The 27,201-nt window shown below is 39.4% G+C and overlaps 2 protein-coding genes across 2 annotated transcripts in view; one reads left to right on the top strand and one right to left on the bottom strand.

Annotated features, from left to right (window-relative positions):
• The first annotated feature begins 695 nt into the window (after window positions 1–695).
• LOC307018645 (uncharacterized protein) overlaps window positions 696–27,201 on the top strand; it is a 55,389-nt gene continuing 28,883 nt past the window's right edge. The window contains exon 1 of the mRNA XM_079648980.1: window positions 696–734. The gene's annotated coding sequence lies outside the window, so the exon portion shown is untranslated. The remainder of the gene's footprint in view (window positions 735–27,201) is intronic.
• On the bottom strand, window positions 3,151–26,867 carry LOC307019993 (uncharacterized protein; the record flags this gene model as incomplete). Its single annotated transcript, XM_079651087.1, has 4 exons — window positions 26,381–26,867; window positions 25,368–26,196; window positions 5,306–5,460; window positions 3,151–3,285 (listed from the first exon to the last, which is right to left on the bottom strand). The coding sequence occupies exons 1-4, from the start codon at window positions 26,807–26,809 to the stop codon at window positions 3,151–3,153; spliced, it is 1,548 nt and encodes a 515-aa protein (XP_079507213.1). The 5' UTR covers window positions 26,810–26,867.

The following is a 27,201-nucleotide window of genomic DNA, read 5'->3' as shown; positions in this document are numbered from 1 at the left end:
AGTCTCAAAAGACCCACACACGAATGCACAGCGATCCGTGCACAGGAAGCGGTTTGTGTCTGCAGGTTCAGAGGTTTGCAACGGAAAACAAATATGTGAGGATCAAAAATACATATGTAAAACTATGTTCTGTGTTTGGTTTTTATTTACATGTATATGAAACGGAACACATTTGTGTGTGCATTGAAAAACACAAGTGTGAATCCTTCTGTGTGCATGTGTGTATTATGAGAGTGTATGTTCCATAGAAAAACCACAACAAAAATATTGAGAGATGCAAAATAGCAGAAGACAAGATGCAAGGAAACTAAAAACGAATGGCAAAAAGAGGCAGATAACAAAAAACAGATCCAAACTACCTCAGAAGAGTAACAAATAAATTCATGATGAATAAATACTCATACATATTAATAGTGTGTGTTTGAGGCTCTGCAGTGTGTGTGAGGCCCTGCAGTGTGTGTGTGTCTGTCCTTTACAGCTGCACTGCCCCCGTGTGTCCAAACCCAGTACTGCAGCCAATTTGCAATTGCAAAATTGCAGGGGGGTTACGTGCACATAAACCCACACTACAGGAAAGGCAAAACCACACAAAGCTGAATACAGCCACTTTAAAGTCACGTCCTCGGCTGAAAGAGAAACATTCTCCCAGGCTGCAGTCGAGACAAGTCTCTCCGTGTCTCTCTGGAGGAGAATCAACGATCTCAGGTGTTTCTCAACAAACAGCAGAATCTCTGGTGAGTTTCCTACAAATCTCAAACACACTGAATACTTCTGTTAGAACCACAAACTGATTTAAAGAAATCTCAAGGTAGGACTACTCTTTAAGGAAAACCAGAACTAGGATCTCTTCTAACGTCATGGAGTGCACTGAATTTGTCTTTTTTAACTTGTGTATTGTATATTAATACTTTGACACTGTCAGAAGTACTTTCTATAGCTCTCTCTCTCCGTATAGTGCATGGTGTATTTGATGTCGTGGAACAAAACGTTAAAATGTTTGTTCAGATTGTCTTAACCATACACCTTCAGGGTAAAAACCAAAAACACATTCAGAGAACCGTTGCCCTCCAGACCTGGGGCCTCATGTATAAAGGGATATACGCTCAAAAAATGGCGTATGCCAGTTTCTACGCAATGTTTGCGATTTATAAAATACTAACTTGACGGGAAAACGTGCGGTCCTCCACGCAAACTCTAACCCATGCGTACGCACTAAGCACAACAACGGGAGAGACGAGAAACTGTGACCCCGTTGGCAGAAGGAAGAGTGGAGAGAAATATGTGGAAATAATACCATAAATAAAATGTTAGCTCTCATTTATCATATATGAAGAATTCATTTTCAAACATTGATTAAAGCCAATCTTAAAATGATTTAACAAACGCCTGTTTGAGACTCCTCAGTGCACACAAACACATAACTGGAGAAATAAATAAATACGGATATGTTATTTAAAACCACCTCGAATATGTTGTGTTAATGTTATGAAATGTTTTCTCATAAATGATGCGGTAAGCAGGAGGACAGAATTACGTTGAAACTGACGCCGTGTTGCATTTCTATAGGTTGAAGACACGAGCATGGTTTTATATACTATCACGTTTAATCGTGTTTTATGCCATTCGCCAATAGCCTACTTGATAAGTCGCTCGTAAAACACAGGAGGTATGGAAACTAAGAGCACCATATGTGGTCAATTGTACAGCTAATATAACACAACACGTTAGTTGTATTTCCTTTAACTGGTGGATTATGGATATATAGTTGCTGAACGAAAGCTGGGACACAAACCACCAAATACAAAAACATAATTCAGATCCAGTCGTCATGACTCCACTCCGGAGGGATTCCCCGATCATTTCTTACAGTTTCTCATCAAGGGGGGGGGGGGGGGGGGGTCTCCTGTCCCCGGTACAAACACACTGCCTGAGGAAGGCTATGTGTATTCTTTTTGTCATGAACCTTTTTCGGACCATTTATTTATTTATTTTGGTGACGATCCGACCTCCATGCTGCTACTCTGGTTCAAACTGCATCCACCAAACAATATGATTTATCTCCACCTCCCCAAAATAACCACAATCTGACACGGTGTGAGATGTCTGTTTTAGCTGTTCTGTCGTCATTTCCTGCGATCCTCTCCATGCAGTCAGTCAAAATGAATGAATGAATGAATGAATGAATGAATGAATGAATGGGCGTTTCTTTGACTATTTATAGGCAAATATGGGCGTTACGTGAAGCCCGCAAAAGCTGCACCGCATTTCGAGTCGATTGTGATTTATAAAGGGAAACCGGCGTAGGACGTGCTGTACGCACTTTCCTCGCCGGTACGCAATGTTTTGTGAACACATCTGTGTCTCCCCATGTTGAGATAACTTAAGACCTTTATTCATATATTTAAAATATGTATTTATTCACAATGTTCTTATTCCAAGTGCCATATCTCTAAAGTGAAAACTAAATATCACAATATATTTGACCAAAAACGTAATAAAGATAATGTGTTTCTTTTTCCGTTTGTGTCTTAAGTATATATCAAATGGCACTGTTAGAATAATAATAATAATAATAATAATAAATGGAATTTATAAAGCGCCTTTCACGGGACCCAAGGTCGCTGTCCATGGTGGACAGACAAAACAAAACAGACAATGAGGAGCGAACAAAACAAGAAAAAAAAAAAAAGAGCCTGGGTCTTGAATTGTTTGCTAAAACTGAACTTGAACTGTTGTGCATTTGAAGACAAAACCATTGAATCTTTGAACCTTTAGTCTTTGAGTTATGTCAGTGTATCGCCCAGCCACAATCTGAACGTTGTTAGAAATGACTCGGCTGGTCCTTGCAGGAATCGTCCTCTGTGAGAAGGTCTATGCATCTAATACTGATTTGAATATTGAATATGTTCTTATAATGTTCTGTTGTGTTCATACTGTCTCTCCTGTGTGTCCTGTTCAGGTCACCAAGACGAGGCGTAACTGAGGAGGAGGATCGCTGAGTCTCTGCTGAGGTGTTTACTGCTTTATAGGATCAGGTCACATGTGTCTCAATGAAACAGCTATTAGTGGCTGATGTCTCTTTGGACTTGTTGGAGAGTCCTGGTTCTTGGATGTGGATCCTAAAGTGTATCATGGGTATTGTTTCTGATGTCAGGCTGTGCAGTTTGCCCTGAGCAGTTTGTGTGAACAGCCACCAGAGGGCAGCATGGTGCAGGTTTGAACCAGCAGCTGACAGGAGGCTGATGGGATGTTAAACCCAGCAAAGATAACAGCATGCAGCTCGCTCTGTAGTATGAAACAGATTGATACACATAAACACAAAGAGATACAACATACAGTACAGGTTGATGTGTTGATGGAAATATACACAAAGGATGCACTCTGTTTAGTGAAGGGATGTCTTGATTCCTTTTCAGGTCCCTTTGAAGTAGTGGAGTAGTCTTGGGTCCATTATTCAAGTTTATGTGTGAATGTATGTATAGTCGCTTGTGTCTGTTTGTAGTTATTTGATGTAAGGGAGCCCCGATGCATCGGACAGACATCTCCATCAGCTGATGTTTGACATCATTTCTGCCATCAGCAGGTCAGCAATAAAGGATGACATCATGCGATGGCAGTAGCTGATCTTAATATGTTGTGCTGGGCCATGTGAATTGCCCACATTGCCAACGTTCAGATCAGGGCTGGGCAATATACTGACATTAAAGATGAAAGCTTCAAAGACTAAATGGTTGTATCGTCATATGAACAACAGTTGTAGTTTAGTTTTAGCATGAGCTTGAAGTGGGGATCAAAGTGCCACGCCCTTATTCACATATTAGCTTGTTTATCAGTAAACAATTATTACAGTGAATAACAAGCGAAGTCCTCCTCAGTCTGCTCCAGGTTTAATTACACTGCCCTTCATTTGAAATACCAAACATATATCTATAGGTGGAGATGAAGCCCTTCAGAACTTGGATCAAAGAGTGCAGCGTGTAATAAAGATTAGATCTAATAGAGTATCTTACTCAAGAACAAGTTAGCGTACATAAATACATTTTATACAAGAAAAATGACTTGCAAATAAATTGACAGAGAAAGTTGAAAAGCATATAAAATACTTCAGCCCAAGGGTTGTGATGAGGTGCTGATCTGGAAGTAGAACTATGGACATATACTTTATTTATATCTGGTTATTTTGAGAAGGCCTGGGGCCTACACCTGATAATAACTTATCAAAATATGCATTCCTGAGTAGAGTAACTACAATTAACCAGAGTTCACTAAGTATTAAGCTACATGAAAAACAAGTGTATCAATTAAATAAGCCCCATTGCAGCCACAGTCTATGCAGCCATGGCCGTACCCACCATTGAGGTCACAGAGGTCCGGGCCGAGGTAATTTTTTGGAGGTGTACCTCCAAGGTGCGCAATAAATTATTGCGCAATCTATGCCTGTGAGCGTGCTGCGTGAGCCGAGATGATGTGTTATGTGGTGTGCGTAGTTGAAGCTTTTCATATTTAAGTTTGTAGCAAGTAGAGGGCTGCTGCGTGTGTGTGTCTGTCTGTCTGTCTGTCTGTCTGTCTGTCTGTCTGTCTGCGTGTGTTTGCGTGTGTGTGATTACATTGCAGCTATACTTTGGTTTAAATTCCATGACTAAAATAGCTAGAGAGCAAAAGTTAATTTAAATCATCAGACCTTTTAATGAAAGTTTCAATGCTTTTCTTTTATTATAATGAATCGGGTCTGCCCCCGAGCCCGCATGTGTTGGACCTCAGTATTTACGAAATCCTGGATACGGGCCTGTATGCAGCAAACAGTCTTTGCTTTAAAGTTTACACACATAACGTGTTAGAGCAAAAAAGTGTTGCAGCTTTTCAAATTTTCGCGCTGCGTCGTGCGCAAAAAGCGCTACCTTGTAATGCAAGTGTTGGATGTCCCTCTCGTCAAACGGACTATAGCAGAGGATAGTTTAGGTTTGCTAATGGCAGCACCTGACCGCCAACGTGGTGCGCATGCGTCTTTAAGTCCCCGCTGGGAACATAGGTCTCCTTACGAAAAGCAATATTTGTTCCAGTTAAAGGCAAAAGGATCAATGGAACATGATTTTAGAGGGCTGAGTAGAGTCTCTGCCGCCTGTGAGAAGTGCCTGTACGCAAATGAAAGGCACTATACGCCAACGAAACGTTTTTGGAAGTGCCGGTACTGCGTAGCCGTGAGTAGTGGCCCACTTCGAGCAATGGTTTTAGCAATAACAATCTAAGAATGAGTAAAAAGGTCTAATTGAAATCAAAATGTGAGCATGGTTGGACATGATATTACCAAATCATCAAAGTTAACTAACGAGCTGTTGTCGATTATTTTCTGTTCCTTCAAAGCGATGGACTCTAAAGGCAGCGGGACGATGGAGATGGCGGCGCTCGGACGGCCTTTGAGCCTTGGGATGTTGTACGACTGTCGCAACGACTCTCTCGTCCCTGGTGAGGAAAAAACATCACCTTTAAAAACAGACATTTTCTTTTTGCCAGGAACGAAACACACAGATGAAAAGTTATAAATAAGTTATTTAAGATTTGTTGTTGATAGCCTGGATTAGATTTGTGTGAAGTTGGAGGAAGCAGGTTTGGACTAGCTTGTTTATGTGAGGCTCAAGTTCAGACTCTGGTCAAAGATCACACCCAGGTTTCTTGTGTTCAACGTAGAGGGGCAGGGTGTTGATTTATGTCAGAGACAAAGTTACCAGGAACCATAAGAAAGACCTCGGTTTTGTATGAATTTAAATTAAGAAAGTTAAGTGACATCCATAAAGGCAGTCATGGAGAGTACTAATATTACCCATCACATTTTGCCAAACATTAAAGTAAATCTGTGTGTCGTCAGCGTAGCTGTTACGCCGACGACACACAGATTTACTACCACTAGTGGTGAGAGATAGAGTGAAACTGACTCAGCCGGTTGCCTAGAGGTAAAGCGTATAAAGAAAATGTTTTGGGGCCAAGGATTGATCCCTGTGGAACTCCGCAGAGTAAAGGGGCAGATCAGGAAATTGTTTTGTAAACTTTGAAATAGGTTGCCTATATCAACTCAAACACCATGAGTTGATTGGGATCTGAGGAATGCTTGACATTAGAGTAGAGATTATTTTTATATAAAATCAGTGTGGTGTCGGGAAACAATGGAAGGTAGCTTTTATTCCAGGAGATGAGGCAATATCTTAACAAACAAAGGAGGCCTTCAACCAAAGATTTACCAAAAACATAGAATAAGTCTGGCAACATCTTGGCACCAAATATCTTCAAATATTAAACTGAAAATCCATTAGCTATAACATTTTGATATACGTAATGTCCACTTAGGTGCCCTGTTGGATGGCCTGCAGGTCGTGTTTCGGTAAAAATGGTTCGTATCGTTACTTAGCTGAGTTTCATCCCATTAAGTGGGTGTGACACAATAACCTTTTAAGCACGAAGGTCCTCCCAGTGAACCCCCCCGTTTTTTTTCGAGACTGTGTCTCAGGGCTTCTTAACATTTATGAAACTATTAATGTATAGCACCAGATTAACGGAAAGAATCTCAGCAAACTGAAGATATGAACCATTTTTGCCAAAACAAAACACAAGGGTAATACCAAGCCTCTGAATTAGCACTAAGCGAAAAAATGCTAACGCACTTTAGCACAGAATTCAAAATAAAGATACCCTTATTACTTCGAAACTGCACATACAATATATCCCATTAAAGCTGAGACTCCACAGATTATTTAAGTATAGCATCATCACTAAGCGATCCGAACTCGCGACAGGGGAAAAGACGTGTTCAATGGCATTAAAAGGAGAAAAAACGCAGCTGAATCAGTTGATCCATAGGTTAATAATGTATCTGTGGCTTTGAAATAATTGTTTATAATCCATAATTCAATTTTTATGTAAAAAACGGAGCAAAAAAGTTAGCTGCTAATAGCCACCAGAGTGTATGCAGCTTCCGGTTTTGGCCACGCGTCATTCTCACTCCTTATTTGTTCATGTGTTGGTGTGTGTAGAACTTCCCCTCGATTCCATTGGCTCTAGCGGTTATAAAGAGAGTTCATTCGTCAAAATCGACCAAGGGGGGCCGGAGATATGGAAAATCCATCCAAATGGCCCCAGAAGTGTTTTTTGTTTTTGCTAAACCTCTCTAAAAAGGTCAAATTTCACTTGTTTTGCATCAATCTTGATACAGGGTACTTATTATATGTTGTACTTTGGATTCCTAAAGCTTCTAGTCTACCATCCCATCATCCAAGGCTAGTTTTCACTATAAGTACAAAAGAATGGACGGACACTATAATTTACAGTTTTTTACTCTGTTCAATCTGAATTTTTTTTTAAATAAAAAAACATCTATATTGATTCTGACTTTTCTACATCCAACTCACAGGTTTATCATTACTTTGAGAAAACAGATTATTAATTTAACCCTTTTAGAAGGGAATGGTCATTTGTTCTGGACATGTCATTTTCGAGCCTGAGACCTGAAAAACAGGCTTAACAGGTTAAGTTATCTTGAGATACAGACGTGTTCATTGTTTTTCACATATTATCAAAGCAGCTCTGCCAAAAGGAAATAACAATAGCCAAAAGTAATTCCCAGAATGAGTTGTATTTTTCCCTATTTCTGACATTTCTTCTGAATTCTGATTAAGGTGTGGCGGTTTATGTCTTAATCAACACCATATGTGGTAATCGGTCTGTGCAGGCACGAGTTCTTAAACCAGGAAATGACCCATCATTTCCTCACTTCCTGTGAACAACGGTTTTCTGAATGTGTTTGTGATTTTTATCCTGAAATAAGGTCTGAGGTTAACACGAGCTGAAGAGATAAAGTGCGTCATCGACCACTACAGAGGGAGAGCTAGAAAGTATCTGTTATATTTAAAGGAAATTACGATACATAAAGATGCAAAAGACTAAAATCAAACGTATAAGAACCAAAGCAAAACATTAGGCATTCAGACTTTAAAGAACCACAAGGAGAGTTAAAGCAACTACAACAAGTGCAAAACAACTACGATATGCCAAAAGACTACAAATACTGTACATGTAAACAACCACAAAGAAAAGCTTGAAAATAATAGGAAAAGCATCCGAGAAGTAAATTACTTAAGAAAAACAACAGATGATAGATGCCAAAGGCCTAAAAGAAGAAGCAAACAACAACATGACCACAAGGAGGAACACATAGACTGAGAAATAGCCTTACATCCACGTACTGAGAGGCAAACAGACTGAAAGCAGACGGAAACTGAACTGACCACAAGCGACTGTTAAATAACTACAAACTGATGAAAACAACTGAAAAACACCACAGAGAAAAAACACAGCATGGCTGGAACAAGGAAAGGACAGAAGAATAACAACAAGACAGAAGAATAACAACAACACAGAAGAATAACAACATGACAGAAGAATAACAACAAGACAGAAGAATAGATGCAGAAACTCCACAGAAAACGGAAATCACTGTCAGAATGAAGAGAACACAAGAACAAACAATGGATGCAAACAACAAGCAGAACGACAGCAGGAACTGAGACAGGAAGTGGAGCTGCTGCACATTAACCTCATCACAACTCCTTCTGCGAGCTGATTGGCTCTCCTCACCGCATCATGAGTTCAAGACTGTGCTGATGTCAGCCAATCAGAAAGCAGCATCATCAACATCAACTTTAATCTGATCCTGAGTCAGAGCACACGGCTCCTCTACAGTTCAGAGGTACATGGTGTACTTCTACTCCACTACATGTATTTAATACCTTTAGTTACTTTACAGATGTGGATGAATGATGTGATGATGATGATGATGATGATGATGATGTTGATGATGATGTTGATGATGATTTTCCCCACTATATAGTTAGTTTGATTTTTCCGCTACTTGCCCCCCCCTAACCTGTCTGCCTCTTTTCCCCTACTCCCCCCCTACCCGACTTGTAAAGCGACCTTGGGTTTCGTGAAAGGCGCTATATAAATATTATGTATTATTATTATGATGATGATGATGATGATGATGATGATGATGATGATGATGATGATGAAACTTTATTACAGACTCAGGGTCCAGATAAAAGACAAGACATTACAAATTATAAATTACATATAATAAATTACATACACAGCATAAAATAAATTCATAGTTTAAGAATAATTTAATTGACTTCTACTTTTACTCAAACACAATATCTGAGTACTTCTACTTTTACTAAAGTACAAGATCTGAGTACTTCTACTTTTACTCAAGAACAAGATCTGAGTACTTCTACTTTTACTACAAGATCTGAGTACTTCTACTTTTACTCAAGAACAAGATCTGAGTACTTCTACTGTTACTAAAATACAAGATCTGAGTACTTCTACTTTTACTCAAGAATAAGATCTGAGTACTTCTACTTTTACTACAAGATCTGAGTACTTCTACTTTTACTCAAGAACAAGATCGGAGTACTTCTACTTTTACTACAAGATCTGAGTACTTCTACTTTTACTCAAGTACAAGATCTAGGTACTTCTACTGTTACTAAAATACAAGATCTGAGTACTTGTACTTTTACTCAAGAACAAGATCTGAGTACTTCTACTTTTACTAAAGAACAAGATCTGAGTACTTCTACTTTTACTTTAGTACAAGATCTGAGTACTTCTACTTTTACTCAAGAACAAGATCTGAGTACTTCTACTTTTACTTTAGTACAAGATCTGAGTACTTCTACTTTTACTAAAGTACAAGTCACCTCTCTGGGGGGGAAGGAGCCGGAGCTTGTGTGGGAGGTGGAGCGTTACCAGTTGGATCTGTTGGAGAGTTAACTCTTCTGATGTTGTTTTTCTTCTTCTGGTTAAAGAAATCTTTAAATGCAGTTTGAGCACAGGTGCTCATTTTAATCAATTGGAGAACTTATCCGTTTCAAATGATATATCATATATAGTTTAAGTAACAATAAAATGATGATTAATTATTACTCATGAATACTAATAGTGTGTGTTTGAGGCATGGATGTATAATAAGAACTGGATACAGCGTGGGAGGCGGGGCCTCATTCATTCCTATGAGAGCTGCTCATTGGCGCATGAAGATAAAATGGGCCAACTTTTGAGAGAGCGAAACGTCACAGATTACCCAGCATGCCTGAGGAGTACCCGTATGTGCGCTCATAGAGCATGCGCAACTTTAACCACGCCCCCCAAAATGCTCGTTCACATTAAGCACTTCAATTTGTACACGTGACAGCACCGCGCGTTCATGACAGCAAGGTAATGGATTGTTATATAATTGATTTTGGTATTAACGAGTCGGCCGCAGCAGTTAGCAGCTAGCGGCTAGCGGCTAGCTAGTAATTATGCTAATTTATGTACTTTTATATCACGCTGATGTAACAGGATCTAGTGATATCCAAGCAACAGAGCTTAATTTAGCATGATACTTGTGTGGGTTGTACATGAAACCACTTGGTAATATATAAAATATATATATATGTATATGTATGTGTTACGGCTGCTGCCTTCCTGGTCGTCTGAGTGTTTTCAGCTGTGTGTTGTATTTAAATGAGCTGTGCGGTTGCCCTCCCGTCATTGGCTGCCATCTCCTGGTCCGCCCCTGAAGATTGCGACTGGAGCACGCCGGGCCCGACGCACTCCAATCGCAGCGCACAGCCGGCGCCCACCTGCTGGAGATTACTACAAAGCTTGGGGACAATGATCACTCAGGAGGCTCTGTGATGTGGGACAGACGCCTCTCGCTACTTAGTGAATTCTGTTGAACTGTGGTTAAACTTGTGTGATTAGTAGTGTTTAGAGTAGCTTAGTTAGTGTTTAGAGTATAGGTTAGGATTTTGTGACTGTTGCTTTTTAGTTTAGCTGTGTTTTGTACAGACTCCTTGTGTTAGTTGTACCACTTTTAAAGTGAGGTTTTGTTTCGTTCTTTATTTAGTGTATTAGTATTTATTTTCCCTGTATGTCTTTAGACTCCTTTTTAGAGTCCTCCCTTTGTTTGGTTATTTGTCAACCTGTGCCCTTTTGGCCTTTTTGTTTGTTTCAGGCTGCCTGCCTGCCATTTTGTTTCACCCTGGTACAATAAAGCCATTTATAAGTATTACCAATTCCAACTGGTGTGTGTTGCTCTTCCTCATCCCTAGTGGGGACGTAACAGTATGTATATATGTATATGTATATGTATATATGTATATGTATATATATATATATATATGTATATATGAGGAAAAGATGCCTGTTTTATTTGTTGTTATTACTGTCAGGAAATGTCCAACCTAACCCTGGTCCGCCCAGCAGCAGTAGTAGTCAGATCTCTACTCCTGCTGATTTTAAAGCTAGGTCTGGGTTGGGTTTCATCCACTTGAATGTGCGCAGTCTGTTAGGTAAACTAGATTTTGTCCGCATCTGGGCGAGCTCGACTGACGCTGACGTCATTGTTTTATCAGAAACATGGCTAGATGAATCTATGTTGGCCTCTGACATCGCCTCAAATGGTTATAAAGTGCTCTGACATCGCCTCAAATGGTTATAATGTGCTCTGACATCTCCTCAAATGGTTATAATGTGCTCTGACATCACCTCAAATGGTTATAATGTGCTCTGACATCTCCTCAAATGGTTATAATGTGCTCTGACATCTCCTCAAATGGTTATAATGTGCTCTGACATCACCTCAAATGGTTATAAAGTGCTCTGACATCTCCTCAAATGGTTATAATGTGCTCTGACATCGCCTCAAATGGTTATAATGTGCTCTGACATCGCCTCAAATGGTTATAATGTGCTCTGACATCTCCTCAAATGGTTATAATGTGCTCTGACATCGCCTCAAATGGTTATAATGTGCTCTGACATCGCCTCAAATGGTTATAATGTGCTCTGACATCGCCTCAAATGGTTATAATGTGGATCGTACCGAACGGCCTAATGAAGGTGGTGGCGTTGCCATTTATGTTAAGAATAAGTTCAGTGTATCCACATTACTTTCCAAATCCATCATTAAGCAATTTGAATGTTTAGCCTTAAATATAGAAGTGGCAAAGGGTCAACAGGTCATGGTGGTGGGCTGCTACAGACTCCCCTCAGCTGGCAAAGACTTCTTGTCTTCGCTAGCAAATATTTTATCACAACTAGACTACAATGAAATAGTGCTGCTTGGAGATTTGAACTGGGACTGGTTAACTGCAGTGTCAGAGGATTTTAAAAACCTTTGTATCTCTTTGAATGTTACTCAGATTATAGACAGTCCTACTCGCCCTAACATTAAGTCCCTAATAAACCCTCCCTAATTGATCTCATTCTAACTAATGCTCCCCATAAATACTGATCTGTGTGAGTATTAGTGAATGATCTGAGTGATCACTGTGCTGTAGCCACATTAGGGACACTAAGGTCCTAAAGGTTAAACCTCGTATTATCATTAAGAGAGACATAAAACACTTTGTGGAGCAGGGTTTTGTTCATGACCTGTTTGGGTTTGATTGGGGAAAATGGATCTGTGTGCAGATGAAGAAACTGCATGTTCTTATTGTTATCTTGGTTTTATGGAGATCATTGATAGACCCCTAACCCTAACCCTAACCCCTGCGTACATTTAGAGTGAAGGGACGAGACAATCTTTGGTTTTCTGCTGAGCTGTCCAGTCTCCTGTGTTGAGATCTCCATATCAGGTTGAGTAATTAAAACGAAAGTTAGTTATAATCAATTATAATCAATTATATTCTTTTATAACTCACAATGAAAATGTTTCATATGTTGTGTTTTTCTATATTTACAGTATAAACCAAGTGGTTTGTTAAGTTGAGTGTAAGGCCTATAATGATTTATGGGTGTCACTGATAAGGGAGAAGGCAGTTTCTTCCCTCTCCTCTCACAGCAGTACACAGGGAGGGGGGCTCCGGACTTAAGGAGAAACACTAAGAGGCCCCAAAAAGGTGGTTATGTCATAGCCATAGAATATGTCTGGTCATGTCCAGTCCTGTACATCAGAGGCCATGCCCAGTTTCCACAAATATGGGTGTGGAGGAGGTGTCTTTAGGTTTCTATATCCTGTTGTTGAGCATAAAGACTCTGGCGGATGGGGAGGAACTTTCTTTTTGGGAGAGAGTGAGAGAGAGGGGGGGGGGGGTTCCCTGGTACACTCTCTCCCGGTAAAAGCTCTGTCCCTCAGAGCTGGGCTAATAGCTCTCGGTAAGGTTCTCTCAGACTTGGTACATATCTCTCAAATGTCTTGGTTGAATGCTGAGTGAATTTCTTTGTGAAATGAGTGGAATGAATTGAGATGTGTTTGTGAACATTAGGCCCCCCCAGGAATCTTCCTCTGAATTCATGCGGATAGGAATGGGTTTCTGAATGTTATTCCCACCGTCTGTGTCAGAAAAAAGGTATGAAATTGATGTGAATTGATTGGTTGAAAATGAAAGTTTGAATGTGCTTTTTATTATCACCGATCTTTTATGAGGAAATGCCTCTAAATTCTATCGGGAGATTTAAAAATCACAACTGAATTGGGCCGTTGAAATTACAATTTTGGTAATAAATGTAAAACTGTGAATTAAAGTTTCATATTAGAACATGATCACAGCATGATACGTTTAGTATGATTATAATGTTGTAAAGAGAGAAGGTAAAAACCCTGTATTAGTTTGGACCTATTTTTCTTCAAATAAAGTGATCCCACCTTTTGGATTGGGACAACTTAAAAGACATCTGCGCCCTCCTCTCCTGCTTCAAAGGTAAGATTGCACCCTGCCACACTCACCCTTAGGTAGGGCCACACCTCATTACTGATATCAAAATCCTTCGGGATCGGTTCAATCAAGCAGTAAACTTACAAAGGCTCAATAACTTTGGTTAGGTCAATTAGTAGGTCAGAGTAATTTCCCGAAATAAATTATCAGGTCCTCACCAACTCTTACACTTGCATGAGAGAAACAAGGCCTGGGCAAAGGCTAGGCCATCAGGCTCAGAGGTAGAATGGCTGCGTTTTAGGCAGCTAAGGAATAGCTTCACTTCACATGTTAAAAGTGCTAAATCAAAGTACTATCTGTCAGTTACCAAAGAAAACCTAAATAATCCAAGGACATTTTGGAAAGCCATAAAATCGATCTCCACCGGTGGGATCCGTAATGAGCTACCTCCGTGCCTTTGCAGGAAAGTTGATTGTTAAGTTCCAAAACAAACCATGCAATATATTAGACTTTGTAAGGCTTAATATTTATCTGTAGATACCCCCAAAGCTTTTTTCTTATTTAAAAAAAGACCTTGTAGTGCCGAGAGATAGGGAGTCAGAGGCGGTGCAAGGAAGGTGCAAAATGGTCATTTATTCAAGAGCTGCAAAGGACACGTTGTCGGGTCGCAGCCCGGGTCGACAAGAGAAAGAGCCAAGAGGGCACACACTAAATATAGGTAACACATAACATGTCCGTTTGGGAACAATAGCCGCAACTGTAGTTCCCAGTTTGAATTATGTCCCAGTGGTTAAATAGGTGGTCACCACAACCTTAACCTAAAGTATTCTTTAATGTTTATATAAAGCCTTATTAGTTAGCACATCTTCCTATCAGGCACTAAACTGTTTTATTGTAGATATCATTTACAGTATCTTCTTGATATTTTCTATTCTATATTTATATCATTGACCTTCTACTTTCCCACTATTTTGTATGTACTCTTCATATTTAAATGTTTTCATCAAATATAACACATTCAAAAGTTCTTTACAAAAATGAAAGACATTAAGAAAAAGGCATTTTAAACAGTCATTAAAAAGCAACACAATCTTCCTGCATTGCAATTACTCTAAACGTGTAATAACGTGTTTTAACCAGTAGGAGGTGCGGGTTAAAAAGCTGTCAAGTTTACAGTGTTAACAAAATAAAATATACTGCTGTTTCCGGTTTAGTTTACGACGGATATATGTTGTTATTGTTTTGATATTTGTAACACAAAAGCGATGGAAAAAACCCACAGCAACACAGAAAAGATGGTCTTAACATGACCCAGCCGTCTAGTAGTTAATAAAAAACAATAAAATCAAAACAAAATATTACTACTAACTTTATTGCGAAATTAAAACAGAACGGTAAAAGAATAGTTTCCGGTCTATTCTGACCCCGATCTCTGTGGATAAATAAAGAACTACGACAGATGTGTAATATTTAATGCAGCCAAACTATTTATTACAATGCATTCATGTGATGATTTTCAAAGAGTAAAGCAAGCACTGCTGAATAAAGTATGATTTTATCTTTTAAGAAACGTTTTTTTTCATACGGAATGCAGTTGTAGGTCAACCAATCACAGAGCTTGAGGACTGATCACAGGGTTTGTCCATAGACTGTATATACACAAGTTATTGAGCCGTTTCCGCTCTACATCCTGAACTCCTCCCTTCGATGCAATGCACTTCCGTTTTGGCGGACTGGGTTTGTTTTGCTAGCTAGCTCCGTTGTGCCGACAAAGCACTGATATCGCAGAGACAAAGAGGATATAACAATTACAACATGAAGAAAAGTGGTTCGGGAACTACGTGTGCGGTAGTTGGTTGCAATCACTCGAGAAAGCACCTGAACGAGTGGTTAGATAGAGAGTACTACGACCACAAACCAGCACCCAGCACCCAGCCATGTTGTTAATTAAATACAGATAAACACAACAAATACTGCATGCATTGTATTTTTTAATATTATATATGAATATTTTTATAGTGATGTGTTAGAAATTAAAATCAATGTTTTAATGGGGAAATGTAGTTTAAACATGCCGTCAGTTTTAATCCTCTTTTATACTGAAACCAGAAATTCTTGTGCACAAGCAGTTAAGCTTTTAAGCTTTTATTCTGAAAATCCTTCATCTCCGGTTAGCATTTAGCATGTGGCTAATATACGATTTCCTGAAGAGGTGAATTTAGTAGCGAAATGATATGGAGTGGTGCAAACCGAAGCCTACTGATTTAACACTACAACTATAGATGTCGAGATACTACCATGCTGAATATTAAATGAAGGTACAGTTTATTTGAATACATTGTTTACAGACGAGAGTAGCATGTGACAACATCCGGAATGACCGGAAACCAAACGAGCCGAGAAGTATTGTTTAGAGTATTGATTACAGCGTTTAGAATGTGTTAAATGAAAAGTGATGAAAGAGAATATGAGGAGAAACGGCGTGTTAAGCATATATTGAATGTGAAAAGAACCTATCCTCTGTTTAAATGCAATAATGGACATTGGAGACGAGGCGAGCCGGCTGGCGGGGAGGAGCCAGCACACCATATATAAACAGCCACAGAGGAGAGATCCAGGCTCTTGGCTTCCCTATCGAGGAGCGGATCACAGCTGTTTGTCTGACTGAACAATATTTTGTCTGTAACACTACCGCGCCTTTTTTAATTAAAGTACCCAATTGAACTTTCACAGAGACTCCATTTAGTCTCCTATTTTAAAGCTTCTCTCCTGGTCGGGAGAATAACGAACACAGTTAACAATCTGGTGAGTTCCCTGACGTGATCTCGCTGACCGAGGAGAGAAAACCAACCGGCTGTTTTCTGGAGACGCTTGCAGCCATTCGACACACAAGAGCTCAAATCAATCGGTAAGAAGATGCCTGTTATGACAAAGATTCTTCACTAGTTAAACTAGGCAAAGTTAGATTTGTGTGTTTGATGGCAGCCGGCTGATCCTGAAAATAGCTGTGCATTTTAATGTTAAAACAACCCAAATTCATAAAATAATCACTCTAAAACCACGAGGCGTTGTTTTGTCACAAGCAGGGTGAGTTCACACTTTCTTTTGTTCCATTAACCCTGCATGCTATTAACCACGTGTGGGTGTTGAATTTTAAATATATAGTGTGTGGACATTGTACTTCGGATAGGTGCCTTGCTGCTTTCACATGGGTGTCTCTTGTTACGTTAATAGTTATTTAGCCTATGACGTAAGGGTATATAGCCCATTTAACGACTTTTTGTTAAGATCTGGAGACATAGCGAATCGGTTAAGGGCCGAGAAAGTGAAAAGTAGCGGGGCATAGTGAATCAGTTAAGGGCTAAGACCGAAGTCAGTGAAGAAAGTCCTTTTCAAGAAAGGCTTGGTTAAGGTCTAGGCCTTTATCAGTGGTTAAAACTGTTCTGTTTAAAAAAAGATATTGCGGGTGGGTTACGGTAATCGGAGTTACAGCAGCAGTGCAGTAATAAGACGACGGTCTATTATCAGTGGCTGATAGGTCTCCATATTAGTCCCAGTTTGGCGTGTCCAAATAGCAACAGTTAACCATAGTCGACTATAAAGTCAAATATTACGTGAACAGGTTTATAGCTAGTGCGTAAGGGTTCCTAACTTTAAGTGATGATATCAATAAGATAAAGCCCATAGTCGACCATAAAGTCAAATATTACGTGAACAGGTTTATAGCTAGTGCGTAAGGGTTCCTAACTTTAAGTGATGATATCAATAAGATAAAGCCCATTTTTTCATAGTAAACTAGATAGAAATGTTGTTATTTTAAACTAAGTGTTGTTTTGGCTTGTATTTCAGGGTTTATGATACCACACCAGTGGTTCACTTTGTTACTGTTCGTTTAAAGATCACCTAGCCATTGTTTAAACTCCCACCTGAGAGCCGCATGGACAAATCTCTTTGTCTACAGGTCAGAGTGCGAAATAATCGGGTGCCATCTTGTTTACACCCCACATGTGGAAAAACAAAGACAGGGCAATCGCCATTTCGTGAAATGCTCATTCAAAGCACTCCTTTCTTTGTTCTTATGCAGCTGGTTTCACTCCAATGAGGCATTTTCCTGACCTCCATCTTGTGAAGAACGAATAATACTTCTTGTCACAGTTGAAACTAGAAGGCTGAATCAATTTTTGGATATTAGAGGGAAGGATTGTTGTATTTCCAAAGATTTGAAGTATTGCTGCTGGCAAATGTGTTTTGGCGGTTTTTGAAATATTCCTGCTGGCAAATGTGTTTTGGCGGTTTTTGAAATATTCCTGCTGGCAAATGTGTTTTGGCGGTTTTTGAAATATTCTTCTTTGCAAATGTGTTTTGGCGGTTATGTGTTGTGTTGTTTAACCTTAGTGTAAATTCCTATTTTAAAGATATTTTTGAGGAAACTAAGTTTCTCCTTGTTAAAAACGAGTCAGTTTTGAAACAGCTATTCCCTAATGGATTAAGCTGGAATTTAAAATAGCGCACTCTGGTGGTAGTACAGAATTATTACCCAAATAGCGGAAACACCATAACATTGTGAATATTCTTCTTTGCAAATGTGTTTTGGCGGTTATGTGTTGTGTTGTTTAACCATAGTGTGAATTCCTATTTTAAAGATATTTTTGAGGAAACTAAGTTTCTCCTTGTTAAAAACGAGTCAGTTTTGAAACAGCTATTCCCTAGTGGATTAAGCTGGAATTTAAAATAGCGCACTCTGGTGGTAGTACAGAATTATTACCCAAATAGCAGAAACACCATAACATTGTGAATTTGAACCAAATTCATATTTCAAAACTATACTGTACACTGTACAATTTTTATTTTTAACAATTTAAAATTTGCAATTTTTTTTATTTTTTAAACAATTTAGAATTTGCACAATTTTTATATTTTAATTTACTTTAATAATATTAAAAAAAAAAAAAAAACAACCTGATTTAAAGTTAAGATCGGATGACATAGGATATTAAAATCAGGAACAAAGGTGCTAGTCGGAGGATTAGTGCTTCAATCCTTGATAAACTTCATAATTTCATTCGAATAAGAAGAGAACATGTCACTTAAAGACACTAAGTTGAGACCAGACGCAGAACCATGCACAACTGCCGTTATTAAGGAAAGGGTAAAAATCAGATCAGATGCTACAACAGTTCCAATCTTAGATGGAAGACATGGACCCAATATAAGAAACTGTTGGAACAGTGGCGAACGAGAGGACTGCTTCCAGCAGATAATCAGCCTGAACCAACATAGAAAAGCAGTAATTGACCATGAAAATGGAGAATACCTGCGAGAACAACAAGCATGGATCAAAGCCGGACAACCCTCTTGGTATGGACCTGAAAACATTGCTATGAACAGAGCTGAAAAAAGAAAAGCTATGGTTGCAAGTCTGGTATACCATCTGGAAGATGCCAGCCAAGGATTGACAAACAGCTTACATGTGGTAGAACTCAGCAGAAGAGAGGAAGAATCCAACAGAAGAATGGAAGAACTCAGCAGAAGAATGGAAGCAGAACTCTGCAGAAGAGAGGAAGAATCCAACAGAAGAATAGAAGAACTCGGCAGAAGAATGGAAAAGGAACTCAACAGAAGAATGGAAGAGCAGCTCAACAGAGGAATGGAAGAGACGAAAAGCAGATGAAGCCCACAATGACATTATTGAAGAGAGACGAAAGGCAGTTGAAGCCCATAATGACATTATTGCCGAAAGACAAAGGGAGGTGTCCGATAGGGTCGCTTGTCTCAAACCAGTGAAGAAGTCAACAAGAACCCAGCTGAACTAGAGTGACTGTTAACGGGAGAACAGTGACGGAGCGACGGAGACTGGCCCAACATTTTCCAGCCAGTACATAAATGGACCCCGACAAAAGACCGGGGCTGTGTTTAAAGGGGAACTTCATTTATTGTTAGCCAGAAGTGCAGTTTTTAATCAAACAATTATGTGATTTATGGAGTCAGATTACATTTTTCTCAAACACAATTTTATAATCGGTCTGAAGTATCTGTTTTAAGGCATGAGCCGCAGATTAAATAACATAACACTGATTGAGAGCTTGGATGAAGAAGTTGTAGGGTTTTTACAACAGTTTCAAGAATCAGTCTTTATTTATTTATTCTTGAGTAACTTTACTGATTTATAGTGTAGTGCGTAAGGCAATATCTCATTTGAGTGAGGGGCACCAGCCCTTCATGCAGGTCACTCTCTGTGAGAATAGTTCATATTTTCCCTCCAGTTTGGGGAAATATTATTTTATCATATGGTAGTTCAGCAGTGTCAACCAATCCTCTAATCCTAGAGTTATCGAGACGCATTAGCGACACCAGAGGTATTGTTTTTCGCAGCAATGATGATGCATAATACCATTACAAAAGCCATTATTGAAACAAGTAAACTATTAGAAGTGCTAATTGCTGATTTTTTTTTATAGTGAATATGCATTTATACCATCAGAAAACCATAAATCATACGATATTTTTGTACCCCTTGTGGGTACACGGAGAAGTTATATTTCTTTAATGCAACGTTATGGGTTTTACATGTCCTGTTCAGAATAGGGTAATCATTGCAATATTAATTGAGCATTTTATGCTCAAAGGAGGGAGTGTCATGATTATACAGATATGTTGATTTCAGTGACGTTGTAGTTAATAAATAATAACATGTAGTCAACAAGAGGTATGCCGAAGCTCGGGCCTTCTCCAAGGAGGGAGTGGTCCAGTTTTAGATATTAGAAAAATAGAAGTGGATGAATATGTCAGAACTCTGAGTAATATTATGCAAGTTTTGTCTACACAGCAGGCTAGGAAAACTACAGAGATACCAGACGAGACACCAGAAGAGACTCCTGTTCGGCCAGGTGATTGGGTGAGGGTGAAAGTTCACAAAAGACAGTGGGCTGATCCCCGGTGGACGGAAGCGTGAAAGGTTGTAACAAACTTCACACGCGCTCCGGTTTAAAGGTAAAGAAAAAGGAGCAAATTGACACCACCTCACACATTGTCACCCTTCACTGGCAACTTCCAGAACATTATTGGGAGTTAGGACTGATTTGGCAGAGCTGGAACAAAACAATAAATAGAAATAAGATAAAGATAGAAACAGCTCAAAAGACAAATTGTCTATAGATTTTTATAGATTGTACATTAATGTGAAAACCTATTTTTTTTGTTTTACATCTGAAAAAGAGTCCAATTTTTTGTATGTTATTTTTGGACTCGTTATTTAAATTCTGTAACGGACACAACCAGGGATAAAATAGAGATGATGACGAGAACAAAGCCAAACCAATTGTGGGGTCCCCTAGGGATAAGAGTACACAGGCTACTAACCCAAAAGTACAGCTTTGTACGTACAAACTCTATGAACACAATTTCCCAGCAGACAGTGGCGACATTGCAGATATGTCCAGTCACCAAAGTTACTTATGTTCTAAATAACAGTGAGATTTAAAGTGATGGAGAAAATATGGAGACGTTCTTTTATAGTGTGTGAAATATGTGGTGCTTGAAACATGTAGGTATTTAAATGTATGGAAGAAAGTGGTTTCCTGAAAGTTAATTGGAGTAAACATGTTACAGTGGGTGAAAACAATGTTTAGGGATATGGTACAATTATTAGAAAACATTAACTGGGCTTAGATGACATTTAACATCAAAGAAAGATAGTATGGTTAGGAAAATGGAGTGGGAAAGATTGGATTTATTTTACCTCAGTGTGTTAACTATAGATAATGCGTCCCGAGATCTCTCTCTCTCTATCTCTCCGCCTGTCAGAACGCTACGACCCCAACTTCCAAGCAGACAAAAGACCTCACCACGGAAGACTCCTCCTCTTCCATCGAACAGACAGAGAAGCAGAGCTGAACCAACAATGACAAGACTTTATCCTGAACCATCTCCACCTGAGGCATCCAGAACTACAGGTGACATAAAAAGGCACATTCTCATCGGTCCCCCACAGGACATGAAGTTCCAAGCTGAGCCACAAGATTTGGACACAAGAGCAGAGTGTGGGACATGAGAGCGGAATACGCCCTCCATGCAACAAAGTAGAGACTAAAGGAGGAGATGAAAAGCAAAGCAAATGGGACACTGAAAAGAGTTACAGCGGAAGGGTCCAAGCGCAGATGGACTGAGGAGAAGGTGGACGGAGGAGAGGAAAGAACGGAGGAGTTGGCATGGTCCGGCAGAATGTGAGGGGGTCGTGGCTTGACAACCAGAGGGGGAGAGAAGGAAAACGGGAGTGAGTGAGTTTACACATAAACACACTTATTCACCAACGAGAAATACGTAAAGAAAAAGATTTATTAGCCATGAATTAATCAATTGGTGAATTTATAAAGAAAAAAGAGGAAACTATTAAATAACCCTAAAAACACACTGAGGGTAGAACATATTATTCAATCTTTTCATCATATGAACAAATTATTCTTTAAGAGTTTTTTTTATTCATGTGTGAATTTGGGGAAGATTTAATTTGTTACAGTATAGACCTACAGTTTAAAGGGATGGTTTTAGTAACCACTCTATAAAAGCAGACAAATCTTTATTTGTATGGAAAATGTTAAAGGTAGAGCTAGTACCAAGCCAAAGATGGTGTTCCAATCTAGAGTATTGATTTCTCCATTGTAGCATGGTTATTACCTCAGGAGGGAAGATTAAGGTGGAAATAACAGTTGTTTTTCGTCCAAGATGTAGAGTTTTAAAATGACACTGGGCAAAGAGCGAAAGCAAAGTTTAATTTAAAAAAAAACTAATGTAGTTGGGAGCAATACATGCGGGGCCTTGGAGCACTCATTGTGATGGTGCATATTTGTTACAACAAACATCGTTCAGGGAGAAGGGGTCGCTCAACCCACCCAGCAGATGTTTTAAATCTTACTTGCAGCTTCAGAGGGAGCGCACGGCACCAGAGTATTAGTTTTAAAATTCAAGCGCCACCAGCTCCTAAAGGTCATCCATTCAATCAGTGATGACCTGACTTTTAGAGATGTTATTTAAAGGAGAAACATATCTGCCATAAGTGTAAATTCCGGAATTGAACTACAAACCATTAAATAAAATGACTTCTGTTTTAAAGTCCTTGTTAAAGGAGGGAGTAATTATCACATGCTCGGGCACCCAAGGTTCCACACACTGTTAAAGGGGTTAGCATAGCTATTTAAGTGGACCAGAATTGAAAATAAATTAGTATAATGCGTTATTGACATTCCACTGCTTCTCACACCATTTCAGGGACTTTATCACTGCATTAGAACAGACCACCCAAAGGTAATGAAACTCTACAACTGTTGTAACTGAGCAAAATCTTCTCCCAGAAATGACTGTCTAGAATGCCGTACCCCAGAGTAGAACGTACAACGGCCCCTTCTAGAGAACATATTACTTTCATACCTTAAATGGTATGAAAGGAGGGAGGGTACATTTCTCATGAGGAGACGGTTACAAATGCTAGCAGAACAAGACGACCCACCCCGTATACAGATGTGGATGACAATGATGAGTTAGTTTAAATGATATGGATGTTCGGAGATGAGATTGATCAATGAATGTCCAGCCGATGTGATTCTTTAAATGATATCATGTGAAGAAGTGAGCAAAATTAAAATGGAGTGAATCCATTTCAATTTACTTCATACTATTCCAAGATAGTATATTTTTAATATTTTTATTATTCCAATTAATTTTACACTATTCCAAGATAGTATATTTTTAATATTTTTATTATTCCAATTAATTTTACACTATTCTAAGATAGTCCATTTTATTTGACTTTATTATTTTATACTATTCTAATATGGTAGATTTCATGTTGTATAAATCATTGCTATTCTAAAATGGTTTGTTTCTTTTCACTTTGTAAAAACAAGTGCCTTAACACTGAGTGTGGTATGAGAACGGTTTCTGTGAAAGGAGGGAGGAAGAAATGTTCTGATACCAAGCCATTGCTGCTATTTTGAAGAATGATATTGAATGTAAACACTAGAAGTTATGCACAAGGGAAAACTTTTATGTTTGAACACAGACAAGAATTTATTTTGTATTTTTGTAAAGTTAAGCCTATTGAACCATTCCATTTAGATTGTATGTTTGTAATATGAGATATGTACTATGCAAAGTTCAGATGAAGAACTCATTGATTTCAGTATTATACACACCTTTTAGGTGTGTAAGGAGGGACTGTTAGAAATTAAAATCAATGTTTTAATGGGGAAATGTAGTTTAAACATGCCGTCAGTTTTAATCCTCTTTTATACTGAAACCAGAAATTCTTGTGCACAAGCAGTTAAGCTTTTAAGCTTTTATTCTGAAAATCCTTCATCTCCGGTTAGCATTTAGCATGTGGCTAATATACGATTTCCTGAAGAGGTGAATTTAGTAGCGAAATGATATGGAGTGGTGCAAACCGAAGCCTACTGATTTAACACTACAACTATAGATGTCGAGATACTACCATGCTGAATATTAAATGAAGGTACAGTTTATTTGAATACATTGTTTACAGACGAGAGTAGCATGTGACAACATCCGGAATGACCGGAAACCAAACGAGCCGAGAAGTATTGTTTAGAGTATTGATTACAGCGTTTAGAATGTGTTAAATGAAAAGTGATGAAAGAGAATATGAGGAGAAACGGCGTGTTAAGCATATATTGAATGTGAAAAGAACCTATCCTCTGTTTAAATGCAATAATGGACATTGGAGACGAGGCGAGCCGGCTGGCGGGGAGGAGCCAGCACACCATATATAAACAGCCACAGAGGAGAGATCCAGGCGCTTGGCTTCCCTATCGAGGAGCGGATCACAGCTGTTTGTCTGACTGAACAATATTTTGTCTGTAACACTACCGCGCCTTTTTTAATTAAAGTACCCAATTGAACTTTCACAGAGACTCCATTTAGTCTCCTATTTTAAAGCTTCTCTCCTGGTCGGGAGAATAACGAACACAGTTAACAGATGTAATTGTGTGGGCTGCTTTTATATTTTAATTTGTAATACCTGTTAGGATTAAACATGTGATCTTTCTTGTTGAAGCCATTTCTTTAGTTTCCTCTCAACAATTAATTCATTCAGTGTTATTTATGTACAGTATGAGCTTAATATGAATGATGAACTGTGTTAAAAGAAATTGTAGCACTCTAAGGAACATATGAAATGCAATAATGCAATAACAGTGCAATAATGAAATTAAATTACATCAAACTTTATTTTCACTCAAACAGTACAGGCACATATGATATATTGCACAGCATAAAGAGATCATGTAAATTGTGCATTATGTAAACAACAGACAACTGTTGGCTCCTGTGGGCATGACCTAAATAAGGCAGTTTATTTTGGTTTTAAAATGCTGAGATATTTACTGCAGAACTGTAACCTTCCCTCAACAAAATCGTCAACAATTTTCGGGAGCATGTGGGCAAAGTAGAATGTGCGCAGCCTTATGATATGCCCCTGGACAAAGTCTTGGTCGTAGGGTACTTCGATTTCTAGGTGCTCAGTTTTGTTCCAGATCACCAACTTGGAGTGCTGAAGCCCTGTGCAGTGCATCCCAATTTGTAACTGCATATAGTAGCCTTTTGGACCATTGCAGGCAATATGGTAATCTGTCCTATTTCCGTTTGCCACAGTTGTGATTTCACAGTTCTTTGTTGCCAAAAATTCTGCAAGTGACTTGTTTCCCAACACAGGTGATTTGATCTCCAACAGAATGTCTTTGTTTATCACTCCATCGGGAGATGCTGCAAGCCACGGATCCTTGTCGCACACCACTAAGCCTTTGGTTTCAATGCTGTTGCCCAGAGTTTCCAAATAGTCCCTTGCAAGTTCCTCCCCCTCCGCTCCTTGACGGGTTGCAGCATTGCCACACAAGGATGGGTGTAAGTGTTCTGACAAAAACTTGTCGGGCGCCGTGGTTGAGCGAATGGGCACCTTTCTAGCTGTGCTCGCTGTGATGCGCACTCTCCGCGCATCATGCCAGACCTGTTCTTTGCTCTGTGCTTTTGTAACCTTCTCGATCTCCTCAAGCCGGGCTGTGGACATGTTAATGTACTTATCATAGAAGGTTCTGCATTTTACACAAGCCAGTGGTATGTGGTGCTCATCATGGGTTAGGAGATGGAGGTGTGGACATGGTGTTGGCTCGGTGATGGAAGAGGTATCAGCATTAAAGCAGAACTGCAGGAGGCTATTCCCAGGGCAATTGAAAAGTTCTGCCATTGGTGAGGCAAGTGTGTTCTTCCTCCACTCTTCATGAGTCCTAAAGAGTGTCACCTCCTGTGCCGGTTCTGGAGTGGTAGAGGATGGCTGTGAAGTTGGTGGCGGCTGGTAGAGATCCTTCCTGTTGTGTCGTTTGAAGCGCACATACTTCATCTTCCTCTGACCAGCATTTCTTTTAGACCCAGCATTCCACTGGTTCTGTCTGTCTGTGCAGGCAAGCCCGGTTTTCCCCTGTCTCACAGCATTTTCTACCTAGAGAGATAGAGTAAAAACAGTGCATAGATATTATAATGGGTTCACTGCAAACATGTCATATGATATAATACATCATGGCATACAGACACTTTGCACTCTAGCCAAGTAGCCTATGATGTAGTTCGGATACCAACAACAAAAGACATAGGCCTAGGCTACAATGGTCAAATAATCTAGTTACCTTCCACAGGATCGCAGCTGAGTGGGAACAAGATCTCCCTGGTCCAGCAACACACGTACATCCCGCAGTTTTGACTTCTCCAGCTTCAGTTACCAGCACCCAAGCATTATGCCACGCATTGTTCAAACACTGGCTAGGCTCTACCTTTGCTTTTAGATAAACAAAACGATCATGTTTGTATGACATGACACAACCAACTTTGTTGCTGTGCAAATATTGATATGCCTCGGAGGCCTTCAGACTGTCCATTGCTTTTCCATCTATTGCCATGGATTGAACGAAGTAGGAGCAAATTTTGCTGTACGTTATGCTGGGCCACGTCGTCATGTTATCCTCCCAGTTTTGCACTGAATTCGGGTGGGGGAGAGTAACGCCATCTCCAGTCAAAGAAGTAGAATCGTGTTCCCAAGCTAGCATCACTGTTAGCATCGAAATCGTTGTGTTTACACCAGTGCCCGTCTGACTGTTTACACCGGTTTACACCGACAGACGCTGTGCAAAAGACTTCCGGCGGAAATGAAGTGCATTTGTGTAGGGTTATGGCGCTGCCCGTGGTTTGTCGCGTAAACTTGTCTATAGCTAGAAAGGATCCGTCTTGTGTAAAACTCTCGCGAGAGTTTGGCTGAATGTGAAATGGCTGAATGTTTACGTTTGGCAGGCAGCCTTTCAGTTACGATCGTTAGTGGGCCACAGCAACTGATGATGAGAAGCTAAACTATCTATTAATTATGTCAATTACAGGGAGTGTGATTGTTGAAATAGGGTGTTAGCGATCTTGCTGGTGTTCAAAGAAGAATGACAACACTGTAGATCACCAACAC

This window comes from Notothenia rossii (assembly GCF_949606895.1).
Source record: "Notothenia rossii genome assembly, chromosome: 9".
NCBI classification, from domain to species: Eukaryota; Metazoa; Chordata; class Actinopteri; order Perciformes; family Nototheniidae; genus Notothenia; species Notothenia rossii.
This window is presented reverse-complemented; position numbering and strand designations above follow the sequence as displayed.